Raw genomic sequence first — 16,284 nt, 5'->3', positions numbered from 1 at the left:
TAAAACAAAAAGTACGTTAACATTTGTCGAATTCCATAAATTTTAGAAAACATGAATAAGAATATAATAGACTACCATAATTGAAATATCGAATATAATTGATTGATAAAATTACTTTACTGTGAAAGCTTGTCATAATGTTGCTGTTGTTATTGTGATCATTTTCAGCATGTGATTTACGTTTCTACATCAGTCTAGCTCTAAAATAGGAAAGAATACAATATAGACTAAACATAATTGAAATCTCATATATGATTGATTGACTCAAATTTTATGACTAATATTTGACTTGACACCAAGATTTACTTCATTAAGTTTATTTTTGATTCACGTAAATATAATTCATTGACTCAAACATAATTGAAATCCCGAAAAGTGGCTGACGATTATAAATGTTAATAATTTACGAATATTATTTTAGTTTTGAAGTTATCTTTGTAATCATGGTTCTGAAAACATTATACATTGACTTAACATTTTATAAAATAGTGTAAACTCAAACTCTCAATGATTAGAGTACTCAAAATATTGTATATAATATAAACAATAAATTTCACGTTCCGGAAATCAATCCAAAGTTTCCATTGTCTTAAAACATTTTTTGAAAGAAACAGAAAAGACACCCACAACTAATTCATTTTGTTTTATTGATCTCGAGTATCCAATTTTTTTTAAAAAATGGTTAAATAATAACCGAAAAATATAATTAGTGACAATATTGATATTTTCCTGATTTAGCAACTCATTAAATTTCATTGTTTGTCTTTAGTGAATATGCATAAAATGAAACATATACTATATATTAATTGTAATGGCATGATATGTAATTAGCCTAGATTGAAGAGGGTTTTTTCAAAAAAGTTGTGAGGTGAATTGTGGTTGTGACAAAAGTAATATTAACAAAAATATAGGATCAAAAATATAAATATATATATTCTAGGATCAAAAATATATATATATATATATATATATATATATATATGTTCTTGGATCGAATATTTTATAAACATACAAAAGTTTAATATATATATGTTCTTGGATAGAAGTTATAATGCTGATACTAACATAAAATTTATATATATACATAAAAAGCATTGGGTATAATATATATATACATAAAAAAACATTGGGTATAATATAAAAGTTATAATACGTAGAACATTTCCTGCGAGCAAGAATTTATAAACATAAAAAAGTTTTATATAAGAGAAAATCTGTTCGACATTAACTATATGTACATCACGTATAGCACATCAAAAGCATTGATTATAACATATGTGCACTACAATGGCATGAGATGTAAATGTTCTAGGCAAGGATGGGCTTTTGAAAAATTGGTGTAAGATGAAATGTGGAGATGCCACATAGAAAATGACACACATGTAATAAACACATGGGCAAAAGGTTATTTTCATAAGTGGTCTCCTCAAATAATAGTAAGGGGATATGGTATCCATAGCATTAGTCTTTTATTCAGCCTTTTAATCCTTTCATTACAGCCACAACAGTGTTACCGATAACACTTAGCACACTGACCATATTTTCAGGAGTGCCCACAAACATTGAGAACTTTTGTATTATCTCGATTTGATAATGTGTGGCACCACAAGCTATGATTAGAAACAAACATATTATTTGAAATTTTATTCAAATTTTGAAGTATAAAGTACATAAAAGGGTAAAATTCTACAAGACATGTCTATATAGATTGGTGGTTGGGTCAGAAAAAGATAAGATAAAATCATCACCACCTGACAAAAGTTACCAACACAAAGATGCATGTGAAGATCCCACTTGCTGTCTACAACAACAACTAACGGAGGGTACTTCCGCCAATTCATACGATTCAAGATTCAAAAACAAGAAAACTTTCCATGCCTTTTGGCATTGCTAGAGTTTGGACTTGTGAGTTGGAGCTTTACACTCGTGTATCAAGAGAGCGTCGTAGTGACCAAAACCATGGTATAGGACCCGTATCGGATCTTCTTTACTGTATTCTTGACCGTATTCCGCTATGGTTATCAATCCTCCAGCCTTTTCGTCCTTCATATACACTGTGATTGGCATCCTGTGATCATCAAAACGCATGCTCATGTTTCTAACAAAAAGACAACAATCTTTTGGAGATTATTTCAGCACTATGCTCCGCTTGTTTTTTTTTTTTTTTGTAATCAAGAATGCTTATAAGAAGCTGAAAACATGCACATGAAAGGAAGAGGAGGAGAGAAAGTTTACTGGAGGACGTGTGAAGCCATGAAGAGTTCAGGTTCACCTCCCCACACATGTGACTTCCGAATTTGACTCACGTATGTGTCAAAATCTCCTTCTACAAACCTGATGAGAGTTACATCAACATTAGTAAGTGCCAATAACTCTAATAGTTAAAAGATGTTATGATCTCAGTAACACCAGTAGTGAACGGTCCACGAATCAATGGTTGAAGGGAATGATGCAATGAGGAAAAGACTAACCATTCTGTTTCTTGTCTTCTATTGATAAATTCATCAGCAACCTATCACCACATACAAGATATAGCTCATGAATGTGTTTTTAAAATGTAACAAAAAAAAACATTGGCTTTGTTACGAGAATGTACCAAACAAAAACCATATGAGAAATAAAAACTCTTTAACTAGATCTACTCACTCTTGCACGTAACTCATCAGCGAGTTCTCTCTGTACCTTCTCACTCGGAGAAGGTTTACCAGAACGTAAGCAAAACCCATGAGCCACTGACCGAAACAAACATCTACCATCTCCAGGTATACCTACAAATCATTACCGTTTCCCACATAAAAAACAAAACAAAAGATAAAAAAAGTGACCAAACTTGATTACTATCATATTATACACTTTACCAGTGACAGAGTAATCTTTATAAACTCTCTTCCCATTCTTGCTGTGATCATCATCTTTACCCTTCGAAGCATCTGCACACGTTGATTGAGGAGTCGAAGAACAACAAACAAGCAAGCTGACAATCACACCTGTGTAAGCAAATCTCGAACACCAATAAAGGTTTCTTCCAGACATTTTCGAGTCAGGGCTCAAGAAAGAAGCTTCGAGCTTTCCTTTAGGACCAGTTGATCGACTAATCAATACCGACCAGCTACAAGGTTGTCTGTTAGAGACCGATACACCTGAGGAAAGACTGTGAGTTCGGAACTTGTATGATCCTTGAGAGAGGTGAGTCCCTAATTGCCTTTTGATGTAGATAACATTCCTAGAACATGTTGTGATTGGAGAATAACAACTCATCATCACCTATACAGAGGAAGGCAGTGAGAGAGAAAATAAAAATCATTACTTTATAGCAAAACTTACTTCAAGAATCGAAAAAAAAAATTAATTACTTAATTGGCAAAATCCACTTCGAGAATTAGAAAAAAAAACAGAGGAAGGCAGAGGATGTGAATAAACGCAGAGAGAATGATAACAGTTGCGTAAGCGTGAAGCAAAGAGAGAAGAAACACGTGAGAGGAGTGAAACGGAGGATTACAAGGTCGTTAAGCAAAGTATACCTGAAGAAAGGGGTGTTAATTGCAACTAACTCGGATTATTTTTCGACAAGAGTAAGAAACCGATGTTTGATTAGTGTAGTGTACGAGGTTGGAATTGGATTGAAACAAGCTGAATTTTTTTTTGATTCTTCTACTGCAGAGGTCTCATCGAATCTTTAACTGGCAAGAGAACACAAGTCGAGAGACACGCGAGAAGCATCATCGTCTGTTGCAGGCACCGAACAAAATCGCTTTACTCAATCTCATTACTAGCTTGTTTGGGCCGAATATTGGGCCTACTATTGGTATTGGGCTGTCGCTCTATATAGTTGATGTCGTCTCTTTCACTTATAATGTGGATACGAATAGTTTAGTAAATACTGTAGAAAAGTAATATACGTAAGTTTCGAAATGGTCCATATTAAACCAAACATTATAAAATAATGAATAACATTTTGAGATTTAAATAAATATTTTTGTTCAATTAGTTCCTCATCAAAATAGAGAGTAAAATGATTTTTCATAATTCTGAAGAAATGAAAAGAATGTAGTAAAATCTCGGTGTCAATAATTTAACAAAAATATTAATATAAATTTGAAGAGCACTGAATGCCTTATTGTTCTTTTAAAATTGTGCTGATTATTTTTGAAACAAAAGTGGAGAAAGTATGAACAACGACTCGTAGCCATTTGTTTCTATTAATATCTTGTAACCCAAAAAAGCTTGTCGTGTCAGAAAACTTTTCATAAACCGGCAAGCATTGCAGTCAGTGTACCGCTAACAGCTTGCCATTTGTGGTACACACAAAGGACTCTGGCAAGCAATGAATGAGCTGGGCCCTCTATATCTCTCGTTTTCACGGCCCATTTAGACCCAACACATCACTCGCCGTGCAACTTGTTCAGTGGGACCTCTCACTACGCCCTCTGGCCTTCGGGGTTCACAGGGGATTATCTCTATCTTCGATGGTTTTCATGTGGGCCCAAATTGATCACAAGTCATTTTTGTGGTCATTATCTTAAGGGCCCACATTGTTTAGTCCTTATCTTATGGGCCCGCGTATGTTGAAAGAGCTGGTTAAACATTCGTAAGCTACCACTGCAACTAGATATGTTGAGTCCATTGTGTACGATGGGACCAGGCCAGTAATGTCTCAAAAAAACTCTGAATGGACTTTGTGAACTGAAAATCGGGTAAAATATATACTTTTTAATTTTACGTGTCTTTATGTTGACACTCAATTAGGTTTATCTTTGCAAAATAAATGATAAAAGTAATGCATAAAAAAGTTGTATTTTAAATTAATGCATCTGAAAGTGGAGTTTTCGATCTTTTAAAGATGAATACTAAATGTAGAGACTACAGTCATGTGAACATCAGTTTGAGTCCAACAAAACTATCAACTGGACAATGATTGGTATAAGTGTTTTATTTTGAATCACTCGTTACCTGTAACGTATATGCTATACATATCACTGTATCAGTATCGAACATTGTGTCAAAATTTATAGTTTTATACATATACGTAGTACTTGTATGTTGCCCAAACTTGTATTTATCGTGGGTACTACGAACCTTACGTGTGTATACAACATTCATTTTACGTGTGTAAACATATACCACTAAAAAGTTAGAGATTGTATCTTCTTCGTCCATATTCAAGTATATATATACTCAATGAACTTTTATAGGTTTAACTATCCCTTACCTAACTATTGAGTATTGATGTTTACAAAAAAAAAAAAAAAACTATTGAGTATTGATCCATCATCCAAGTATAAACTAATGATATAGTAGTTGTTACTTATAAAATAATTATCATATAGTTACTAAGCATTTTGTTTTTCTCATTTGTCACAAATACTTCTCAAAATATTTTGTGGTTATAAAAACTCGTTTAATTCGATAGTTGACTTATGATATATTAGTGTTTTTATTAAAAAATTGGGTTTCAAATTCTACAAAAATGATTTATTAAATAATTGTCAGATTAACGAAAAACTTATATATATTTTTAACATGGTGCAAACGAAACGGTTAAAAATATATTCTCATCCTCATAAGACAGCTTAAAATTTAAAATAGTTAAATGAGAATCAGCCTAAAACATATAAAATTGTTAGCTGTAAAGTCGTTTATGTAATATCTCTTACAAAAGTAATAGCATATGATAAATCAGTTGAAAAATATATGTGGTCTTATCTATATCCATCATCTTAGTTAAACCATGATCTTCAAATGTTGTGATCTGCTAAAGAGTAATATGCACACAAAAATCTTGCTTGCTTTCTGTTGTATTATCATAAGATTAATTTTGATAAATGTATAGTGATATGATACTAGAAAAGAGAAATAAGCTCAAAATGAATGTTGGTATAATAAAAGCTGCTTGTTATAGGCTAGCAAAACATAAACTTTCTGATCAATCCATTGATGAAGATTGTAGCATATTTCATATTCTGTTGATTCAATATATAATCAACTAAAAACATAAACAGTGCCGTATGCTTCCACATATTTCACAAATATAGAATAATGTGTAAATATGTGTATGTAATACGTACGTGTTTGGTTGGTTAAAGATGACTTATTCTTGGGTTCACCCCTAGAGTGAACCTAGAGGTTCACCCAACCAATAGGAATCACTCATTTCACAATTGATATCTTTTAAATAAGGAAACAAAATATTATCAAGTTATATTATGTTTTTAAAATAAAAATGTTAAAAATAAATAAAAATAGTAATATATGCAAAAAAAAATAAAAATATTTTAAATCCGTCATCAAAACACTAAGCCTACACTCTAAAATTTAAATTAAAAACATTAAACATTAAATCTTAAAAATACTAAATTCTTAATCCTAAAAAAAGTTTAGGATATTAGAGTTTAGGATTTAGGGTTTAATATTTCGATGACGGCGTTAAAATATATAATTTTTTTTGCATATACTAGAGTTTAGGATTTAGAGTTTAAGATTATCCAAGGGTTTAGCATATACCCAAGGGTTTAGGGTATACCCAAGGGTTTAGGGTATATGCAAAGGTTTAGGGTTTATGATTTAGGGTTTATTTTATTCTTTGAAAATGTTAAAATATATTTTTTAAATTACTTTTTGTAACTACTATTATTTATATTTGTTTTTATTTTATTTATTTTAAAACATAAAATAACTTGACAATATTTTGTTTCCTTATTTAAAAGATATCAATTGTGAAATGAGTGATTTCTATTGGTTGGGTGAATCTCTATGTTCACTCTAGAGGTGAACCCAAGAATAACTCGTTAAAGATATGCTACAAACTCCACACATCAACCTAAAGGGGCAATGGACGTTGGAGAGTAAGTAACGTTGCCAAATTGGAAATGCCCAAAACGATTTTATGTACTTTCCCTCTTTGATTGAGACTTTACTACTACACCAAACCTTATACAACAAGGTGATGAAATCGATTTAAGATTGCTAAAAAATTCTCCAATATCGCAATATTTAACTTCTCATCTTATAAAATAAACACGTGTAACTAACTAGTACGATACACTAACACTACTAGTGTATCAACTGCTAGATTGTGATACAAAAAAATGTTTGACTTATTAATTCAAATGTTTCTTTTGGGATTTAGCGTTGGTTGTCTGAGTTTACTCACCTGATTTCCATAAATAAAACATGTCAACTATATATTCTATCTGTTTTTAGAATGTATGTTATAAAGTTCTCACACATATGAAAAACGTATTAATTTTGAGTATAAGTAAATTGATTTACATAATTATCTATTTTATATAATTTAAAGCAAGTAAAGTTACTAAATAAAATTTCTTTTAAAATTTACAATTAACCTTTGTTATCTAATAAAAGTACATTAAAAATATATATATTTTAAACAACATCTGTAAGACATAATTTTTTTGAAAAAAAGAAATATATATATTTTAAATATACTAATAAAAGATAATTTAAACTAGTGGCAAACTGATATGATGATTACGATTTTTAAATTTAGTAGCCAAAATTTTAGAAATCAAATGTTAACAAAATCTAAGAATCCGATCCAACATTATCAGAGTATGAAAAAAATGATCAGTCTACACAGGTTATTGAAACCTTTCTAAGCTAGGGGAATGATTCATACCAAGTTGACATATGCAAACCATAACATAACGAATGCCAAAGCATCGAAGATGACCATAACAAGACATGATATTCTCTGAAGATCAGGTTACCGTTAAGACTTACTCCGAGAAACTTATAAAAGAGAGATCAAAGACATTAACAAAAGGATCTGAATTATCCGATGGTTAACTTATACTCCTAGGGAGTGTTAGTGGGGATTGGATTTATAATGATTTTTAGAATTTTCAGATCTAGTGTTATTGGTTTATAAATTCTCATATTCTCATTAAAATCTTGTGTTATTGGTTTATTGATTCTCTAATTTTATAGAAAATCATTTGTTATTCAAAAAAATTAGATTTTAATGATTCTACAGATATATTAACGTAAGTGTTATTGACAGTTGAATTCTTGATATTTTAACTCATAAACAATATTTTAAGAATACTACATGTCTCCATTGGATTCTTAAAACATTACGTTACTTTATTTTCATAGATTTTCATAATATACAAAATTTTCTATAACTCTTTTCAAATTTAACAAATCTCTCAACTTTTAGAATCAACAGCTCCACCGTTTGTGCGGACTCCCGTCAATTCCTTTGAATTTCATTCTTACGAACGTACTCCCCAAGCGGGATACAACTCTATATAAATCTATATAAATGTAAGTTCCACTGACACCCTCTTAATATCTGTGAGCACCATTGTTTATCAATACTAATGATTCTCTATAATTGTATCTTCATACATTATCAATAAAACAAACACTTTTCATAATTAGTCAAGAGTCTATATTCATTCCTAATAATATTATTATTATATATTTCATAGAAATTGAATATCTTATTTTAAGTGGATTTTGAGATCCATCATCAAATATCCGAATTATCTTAGATGAATTATATTTTACAAGAAAGTTAAATGTATATATATATATATATCTAAATAAGATATACAAACTTACAAATCTATATCGTTTTAATTAATTAATTAAAAAGACTATTAAGCTCATATACTTTTTAATGAATCTTAATAACATTTAAAAAAGATCGTTCTATCTTCCACAACTTTTCCAAAATCTTCAGAACTTAGTCTAATCTCGCGACAATCATCCAAGAGACTCAGGTTATTACAGTTTTTTTTGGAGGTATAATTACAGTTTTTACTCGGGCTATATGCTAAAAGCAAGGTAGCTAGAGTTATTATTGAAAAATTATTCACCCGATTTAACAAGTCAACAAAACTATTTCACTCTCCGTTTGATAAAAATAAAAACTATTTCACTTTCCCTTTTATTTTGATAACTTTGGAGATACTACTACCAATGTCCACTGATTAGTCTCACGAATCTCACAACATTCCATGTATTCTTGTGATATAATGCTAGTTTGAGTGGCAAATGAAAATCAAACTGCGTTGCTGGTTTACCGCATTGGGATTATCCATCAAGCATTGCTAGTCTAATCCAGTTGGTTAACTTAAAAAAAATTACTCTTTTATTTCAAAAATTTACATTTAGGAAAAAGTTATTTCAAAAATACATTTAATTGTAAATTATATATTTTAAATGACATTAATTGAAATTATATTTCTGAAATGTTACTAGAAATAATAAATTTAAATAATATATTGATAATTTTGATATATATGTAAATTTCGAAAAGTATTTTAAAAAAATGAAATGAATACTTTTAAAAAGTTTAAGATTTCCATTTACACTGAAATCAGTGTCTATGAGAAGAGAATTTTAGACCATACGTGTTACGCGTATAATGAGTTTGTTAAATACAACTTTCAAAGGTTGAATAATGGATATGTTGCAAAAAAAAGTGGATTATTTTTTGTTAAATGTATTCAATATATTGAAATTGTTTGGTGTGGGACTTACAATGATATTTATTTGAAACAATTTTTTTTGATGAAACATGGGACCTATAGTGTTAATTTGCTCGTTTCTTACACCCCTAATTTATTTGAGATCAATTATTTTATTTCAAATAGTATTTTTTGTAATAATAAATTATATCGAAATTAAATTTTCTTATGTTGTGGTTTGATTTGGATACAGAAAATATTTGTTTAATTATAAAATTATCATTGTTTTAAGAAAATAATCTTTTGTGGATAAAATGTAGGTTTTGTGATAAAATAAATAAATTACGGCTTCTTGAAATTTCTGTTTTTATAATTTTTAAAAGTATTTTCAATTTTATTGTTCACGAAATATAAATGTAAAAAAATATGAAATAAATAGTGGAGTAGAATACTGAAACTTATTAGATAAAAATATTATTATAAGAATAAAATAAATGTTATTATAATATATGGAAAAATAGAAGATGATGTGAAATATTAAAAGTGTAAATTAAAATTTTAATAATTATAATAATTGTACATGGTCTTGTACATCTCCAGTTTATGGCATTAACTACAAATAATAATATGTATATATGGGTAGGACGAATTATTGAGTTTATATTTTTTCAACATATTTTATTTGAATAAAAGATAGAGGTCAGAGACAGCAGGCTGGTCCTGCGGCAGAGTAAATCAAATCTACCAATTTGATTAAATATATACCGCTCTATGGTACGTCCAATAAATTATTATCTACAATAATACTATGCAATAATTAAAAAAATTAATTGTTATAAAAATCATGTACTAAAATATTAGAGATAATCAAGGTAAAAAAAAGTGATCAGATAAAGCCCAAAAGGCCCAACTAATATCCATTGGGATCCATCGAAATTATTTTTGAAAAAAAAAACCGTACCGTACATATACAATAACCAAAAGTTGATATCTCTCTTTCTTTTATTTAACCGACGCACTTACCACAGCTAACGTTGCTTTCGTCCTACTTCAATTGGCTATGGAGTAATAAAGCTTCTTCCTTTTTCTCTCAGACAAGACAGAGAAAGACAAGTCTCTCTCTTTCAAGACAACTTCCGTTAGAGAGAGAGAAAGATAAAAGAGATTTCTCAAAGTCAGACTCTTTGGACCGCCATTGATGCACCTTTCTTCGCCGTGATATGCTCTCACTTACTGACCAAAAGTCTAATCTTTAATATCTACTAAACTCTCTCTCTCTCTCTCCTTAAAGGGTTTCCCTGAGATTCCACCGTTTATGGATCTGACCGGCGCCTTCGGAGCTAGATCCGCCGCCGTCGAGCCGTGCCGGGAACCACCGGGGCTCGAATCACTTCATCTCGGCGGCGGCGACGGTGGTTTCACGGCGTTGCTCGAGCTTCCGCCTACACAAGCCGTGGAGCTTCTCCATTTCACCGATCCGTCTCCGTCTCCTTCTCAGACGGCCGTCGCCGGAATCGGCTTAGACGTCTCTCCACCGCCGCCGCCGCCGCTTCTTCACTCTTACGGAGCATTGACTTTTCCTTCTAACTCACTCCTCCTCGAGAGAGCAGCTCGCTTCTCGGTGATGGCCAACGAGCAGCTGCAAAACGGAAACGTCTCCGGCGAGACCACCACGACGAGCTCGGTGCCTTCTAACTCTAATTCTAATCTGGATAGAGTCAAGACGGAGCCTGGTGAGACAGATTCGTCATCTCGGCGTTTGGAGAACGATCGATGTGGCAAGAGGAAAGAAGTCGACAAGAAGGTGAGTGAGACACCACACACGTTGATGTTTTTTTTTTGTTAACATTCGATTCAATTCAATTCAAGCCAGTGATTGTCTGACACGTGTTCCCTAACGTGTCTAGGTGAAAGGCTCAGCGAAGAAGAAGAGCAAAAGCTCTGAAGAGAACGAGAAGCTGCCTTATGTTCACGTTAGAGCTCGCCGTGGTCAAGCAACAGATAGCCATAGCTTAGCGGAACGAGTAACTTTGCATCCTCACACACTTTTGGTCTTAATCAGTCAATTGATTAATTAATCGCTAATTAATTACTAATGTTTGGATTATAGGCAAGAAGAGAGAAGATAAATGCACGAATGAAGCTGCTACAGGAACTGGTCCCAGGCTGTGATAAGGTTTGTCTCTCAAGATAATGAATATCCTAATTAATCATTAGCTCTTCATTTGTGCTTAACTCACTTATTATTTCCTTAATAAATTCACCCTGAAAAGTAAGAATATTGTATAGTTTTTGATGATTTAGTTTCTTTTTGGTTAATTAAGTAACTCAAAAAGTGGATTTGCATAATTGCTTTTTTTTTTTAATGAAAAAAGTGGTTTCTGGTGTGCCAAAGTGGCTTTAAAGATCTCAAAGGGTACACTCTTAAGCTTTAAGGTTAAAACTAGTCACACAGACGTGATTGGAGATGGCTTTTTCTCGAATTCTTTTTTCCTCTTCTCAAAGTTGTGTTCATTGAGCTTGATTGATTAGTCTATAATTGAAGAGAATGACCTTAGGAAGTGGAGATGCTAGCTGTAATATGGCATTAAGGTTTTGGGTTTAGGGGACATGTATTGGTGGGTAAAATCAAGATCAAGATCAAAGTGTGTGTGTTTTGGGGTCCATTGATAAGTGGGAAGAGAAAGTTGCAAGCTTTTCTATGGGAAGGTGGGCGGGGGGAAGAGGGTAGTATCGTCTCTAACACGTTGGGTATCTATCTATCAAGGAAAAAAATGACAATGACTCCTTATTAGAAGGACGATTAAAAGCAAAGGATCCTTTATTTAAAAGTTGATATTGTTTCGAGTCCCACTTACCTAATTAGTTTGGAAACATGGATGTGACACTCTTCCTCCTCCCAGACAAGTAATTAAAAATCAATAGGAGTTAGCAGCAATTATTGGTGGAGATGATGTTATGCTAACATCAGCCTTTTTGTAATTCTTTTTTTTTTGGTTGAGCTGTGAGGAGGACTTGATTGATTGACTGTTTCATGAAACCACTAGAGTACTGATTAGTTTTGAAAGTGGTAAAGTTTGATTGTGATTGATTGGAGATATCATTTATGTTTAGCTTTAGATTTATTTCTCTTGTGTATTTTGGAATCTTGGTGTATTCTCTTTTGAAACATTGAATAACCTTAAGACATATAGTAGCTGCTTAGGAAAGGAACTCATGTTTGTGTGTAAAACGAAAAGCAAATGTGTACCTAATACGAATCCTAAGCTTACATTAACGTCTATGACTCGCAGATTCAAGGTACTGCGTTGGTGCTGGATGAAATCATAAACCATGTTCAGTCTTTACAACGTCAAGTGGAGGTGAGACTTTCCGTGGTCCAGTTCTGTTCCTATATATATTGTACAATAGCCTTAAAGGTCGACTCTGAACAGTTTCGAAATGAATAGAATTGTGTGCCACATTCTCATTAACGTTTAACTTATTCTTTTTGTTCCACAGATGCTATCAATGAGACTTGCTGCAGTAAACCCCAGAATCGACTTCAATCTCGACACCATATTGGCTTCAGAAGTAAGTATCTTCTAATCTCTCACACAATACTTGATCCTTTGTTTACTCACTGCATGTGTTTCTCATTTGAGTAAAACCATAGGAAAGAAACCATACCTCTCTGAGTAGCTTTTCTAGTTTATATCATAAAAAGAAGAAAGATTTGGACATTAATTGACACAAACATTAATTTAGACCATTTTAGAGCAAGGCGTAGGAAGATAAACGTCTAGTCTTATGAATGGAACTCAAAGAAAATAAATACACAAACACACACACCTTGCAAAATATTACTGTACACACAAACAGCTTCAGTGGGTCAAAACTCGGACCACCATTGCTCTGTGTCTTACTGTGAGTTATGTCGGATGTGTTTGTACATTGATGAGCTTTGATGATTTGAAAAGCAAAAAAAAATTATTTTATTCCTCAATAATAATCTATGGGTCTCTTCCAACTATCTTGTTTCTTTTTCACCTATCTAATCTCATAATCAAACACCTGTGGATTCTATCTACAGTAGAAGACTTTAATCTTATTCATCAAAAATCTTTTGGACCAAGGTTAATAAATGCTCTCTCTCTTTCTTCTTACAGCTTGTACATACCCAATAAATAGCCAGGGTCCCTCTCATCAAGCCTTGTTCTTTTTTAGGATAATAATAAGTAATAACAATAGCTGACTTCTTTGACTATAGATCAAGATCTCTATGAATGAATGATCCCTCAGCTGATATCTTTTCTTGGTTTGGCGTCCTTTCACAGAGCGGTTCTTTAATGGATGGGAGCTTCAACGGAACAGCAATGCAGCTAGCCTGGCCTCATCAAGTCACTGAGGCTGAACAATCCTTTCATCACCGGCAACTGCAACTGCAACAACCACCACCACAACAACAATGGCCTTATGATGGCTTAAACCAGCCGACGGCTTGGGGAAGAGAAGAGGATCAAGGGCATGGCAATGAACACACCACTTTGATGGCTGTTTCTGAAAATATGATGGTGGGTTCTGCTAGTTTGCACCCAAACCAGGTCAAAATGGAGATGTGAGTTTGTGGGAAAGCATGCAGTAGGTTATGAATGTGTATATATAAGCTGTGTTTCTCACTCTCCACATATATATAAAAATTATAGAATATATATATATAAGAGTTAGCTTATCTGTTAAAGAAGCTGTCAGTTATTTGATTAAGAGAGACAATACTGGTGTATGATTTATTTCTTATTTTTTTACCAGATTTTCACAATGTAGATAGTTAAAATATGTATGTGCTTGAGGAACTGGATTCTCCTCTCTCACATTTCTTATCAATAAGGTTTGGTATCACGAATGTGGAGACACAATGGGAAGGTGAAGGTGAAGCTGTAAGATGAGCAAATAGGTGCGGTGGTTACAAAATGTAAGATATGAGCTTCTTAGGGAAGTGTCGTCTATGTTTAAGTGATTAGAAGCCAAAATGTTGCGTCTTTTTTTAGTGAATCTATTGCTAGCAGTGAAACAAACAATGTCTTGTTGAAGGTACATGTATCTGAAGGATTTGAAGAATTCTTGATATCTTCTTTTTGATCTTCCTTTTGTCAGATCTCTCAACGCTAGAGAAAAAGTTCATGGATGAGAGGGAAGATCATTCAAGTCTGTTTCTCATGAGTAATCGTGTATTAATTAGTAAACGAAACGTCAGCGTTTCCATATATATGACTAATGGCAAAGAACCGACTAAGAAAAAAAATAATTAGTAGAGAAAACGTAGTCGTTTTATTTATCGTATAGGGAAAAGGATATTTTGAGTGTCCCACATCGGTGAGATGCAAGTCAGTGGTTATAAGCTAGACAGTATATAAAGGAAGCCAAGCTTCCCTATCAAATCATACCTTTCTCGGCCTTTTGGCTAAGATCAAGTGTAGTATCTGTTCTTATCAGTTTAATATCTGATATGTGGGCCATCGGCCCGATCGATATTAATTGTATTTTTTAAGGGAGAAAGTCCATCAAGATAGCTTGCTATCTGGGCCTTCATGAGTTGCTCATGCCTTACACTACAGTATGGGCCGGCTCAACCCACCAATTTTATAGTCCAATATTAAAAAAATTGCAAACGAGATAATTGGTTGGCTTAGCTCCAATGGTGTTTTAGTTTCACCCACAAGCTTTTAATATTACAAATTTTACAACTAAGTTTGCAATAGCATCTAACAACACTCTGTTAGATGCGTCCGTCTTGCCTCACGTCTTTTTATTATTGCGAATCTGACCAAAAATAAAGTTTACAACATAGTATGTAGGGAGAATTACCAATTGTGACTCAAAACTTGGAGTCAAACCCAAAAGAGTACCCCAACTTGGGTCAAAGGCAAAAGTAACCTAAAAGGCTATTGAAATTACAACTATCTCCTTGTGAACAAACAAAAAAACGGATTTTTTTTTACGTTTCTACCCCTCGCAAGTCGTCTGTAAACAGACGACTTGAAAATAAGTCGTCCAGACGACTTTAAATTAAGTCGTCTGGACAGTTATTCTTAAACATAATTTAAAAATTTTGTAAAAAATATTTTGATAAGTGAAAAATTGGAATTATGTAATTAACATATGTCTTAAGAGATATAAATTAATATATAACAAATTTCAATTGTTTTCAGCCCAGATGAGTGAAAGTAGTGAGTCATGATATTCTTTAGTTTATGTTTCATCAACATATGTTGTAGTATTGTATGTGTTCTTAGGGTTAGATTTTGGAAAGCATTAAAACCGTTTTTGAAAATTTTTAAAATTACCTAGGCGTGTTCATTTCTGTGTATAGTAAACACTATTGAAGTATAATTTGATTTTATAACGTGGTTAGTAAGTTAATTTAGTCATTTTAGTTTAGGGGTTCATTTTAGGGTATTGGACGACTTAATATTTAGTCTTCTGTTCCCAGACGACTAAATATTAGGTCGTCTGATGTACATTATCAGCCAGAATAAGTCGTCTAAACCGGACCAAACCTTAAAGTTTACCAATGTACTTTTAAAGCTAACCGGATTATTTACCCAATATATAAGGTGATTTTTTTTTTTTTTTTTCATTTTCCGCGAACAGAAACCCTAACAGTTCTCTCTCACCGGCGATATCAAAGGCGATTCGAATTCCCACTATTTCCGAACAACCATCGTTCTCAACGTCGGCTATCTATCTCACTTCATTCTCACCGTTGTCGCCGCAGCTTCTTCTAACCCTAGCGCCGCCGATTCCTCTAAACCCTAGCGCCCCCGCTTCCACTATTTCCGAACAAACCGTCGCCCTCGCCACCGTGCTC

At 32.7% G+C, this 16,284-nt stretch overlaps 2 protein-coding genes and 1 non-coding gene across 4 annotated transcripts; 2 read left to right on the top strand and 1 right to left on the bottom strand.

The window, feature by feature from the left end:
- Positions 1–1,634: 1,634 nt before the first annotated feature.
- Positions 1,635–3,745, bottom strand: LOC108857194 (OVARIAN TUMOR DOMAIN-containing deubiquitinating enzyme 4). Of its 2 annotated transcripts, none has more exons than XM_018631146.2 (6): positions 3,522–3,745; positions 2,859–3,264; positions 2,647–2,768; positions 2,472–2,512; positions 2,236–2,334; positions 1,635–2,068 (listed from the first exon to the last, which is right to left on the bottom strand). In XM_018631146.2, the coding sequence occupies exons 2-6, from the start codon at positions 3,259–3,261 to the stop codon at positions 1,891–1,893; spliced, it is 843 nt and encodes a 280-aa protein (XP_018486648.1). In that variant the 5' UTR covers positions 3,262–3,264; positions 3,522–3,745; the 3' UTR covers positions 1,635–1,890. The 2 variants fall into 2 exon arrangements, with proteins under 2 accessions (XP_018486648.1, XP_056866247.1); XM_057010267.1 differs by lacking the exon at positions 3,522–3,745 and adding an exon at positions 3,354–3,485.
- Positions 3,746–10,451: 6,706 nt separating this feature from the next.
- On the top strand, positions 10,452–14,235 carry LOC108805215 (transcription factor bHLH60). Its single transcript, XM_018577197.2, has 6 exons — positions 10,452–11,241; positions 11,345–11,461; positions 11,548–11,613; positions 12,731–12,799; positions 12,939–13,010; positions 13,754–14,235. The coding sequence occupies exons 1-6, from the start codon at positions 10,753–10,755 to the stop codon at positions 14,036–14,038; spliced, it is 1,098 nt and encodes a 365-aa protein (XP_018432699.1). The 5' UTR covers positions 10,452–10,752; the 3' UTR covers positions 14,039–14,235.
- A 621-nt stretch (positions 14,236–14,856) lies between these two features.
- Positions 14,857–15,051, top strand: LOC130495362 (U2 spliceosomal RNA). Its single transcript, XR_008934633.1, has one exon. It is a non-coding gene; the product is annotated as a U2 spliceosomal RNA (small nuclear RNA).
- The last annotated feature ends 1,233 nt before the right edge of the window (positions 15,052–16,284 follow it).

This window comes from Raphanus sativus, chromosome 5 (assembly GCF_000801105.2).
Source record: "Raphanus sativus cultivar WK10039 chromosome 5, ASM80110v3, whole genome shotgun sequence".
Taxonomy (NCBI): domain Eukaryota; kingdom Viridiplantae; phylum Streptophyta; class Magnoliopsida; order Brassicales; family Brassicaceae; genus Raphanus; species Raphanus sativus.
This window is presented reverse-complemented; position numbering and strand designations above follow the sequence as displayed.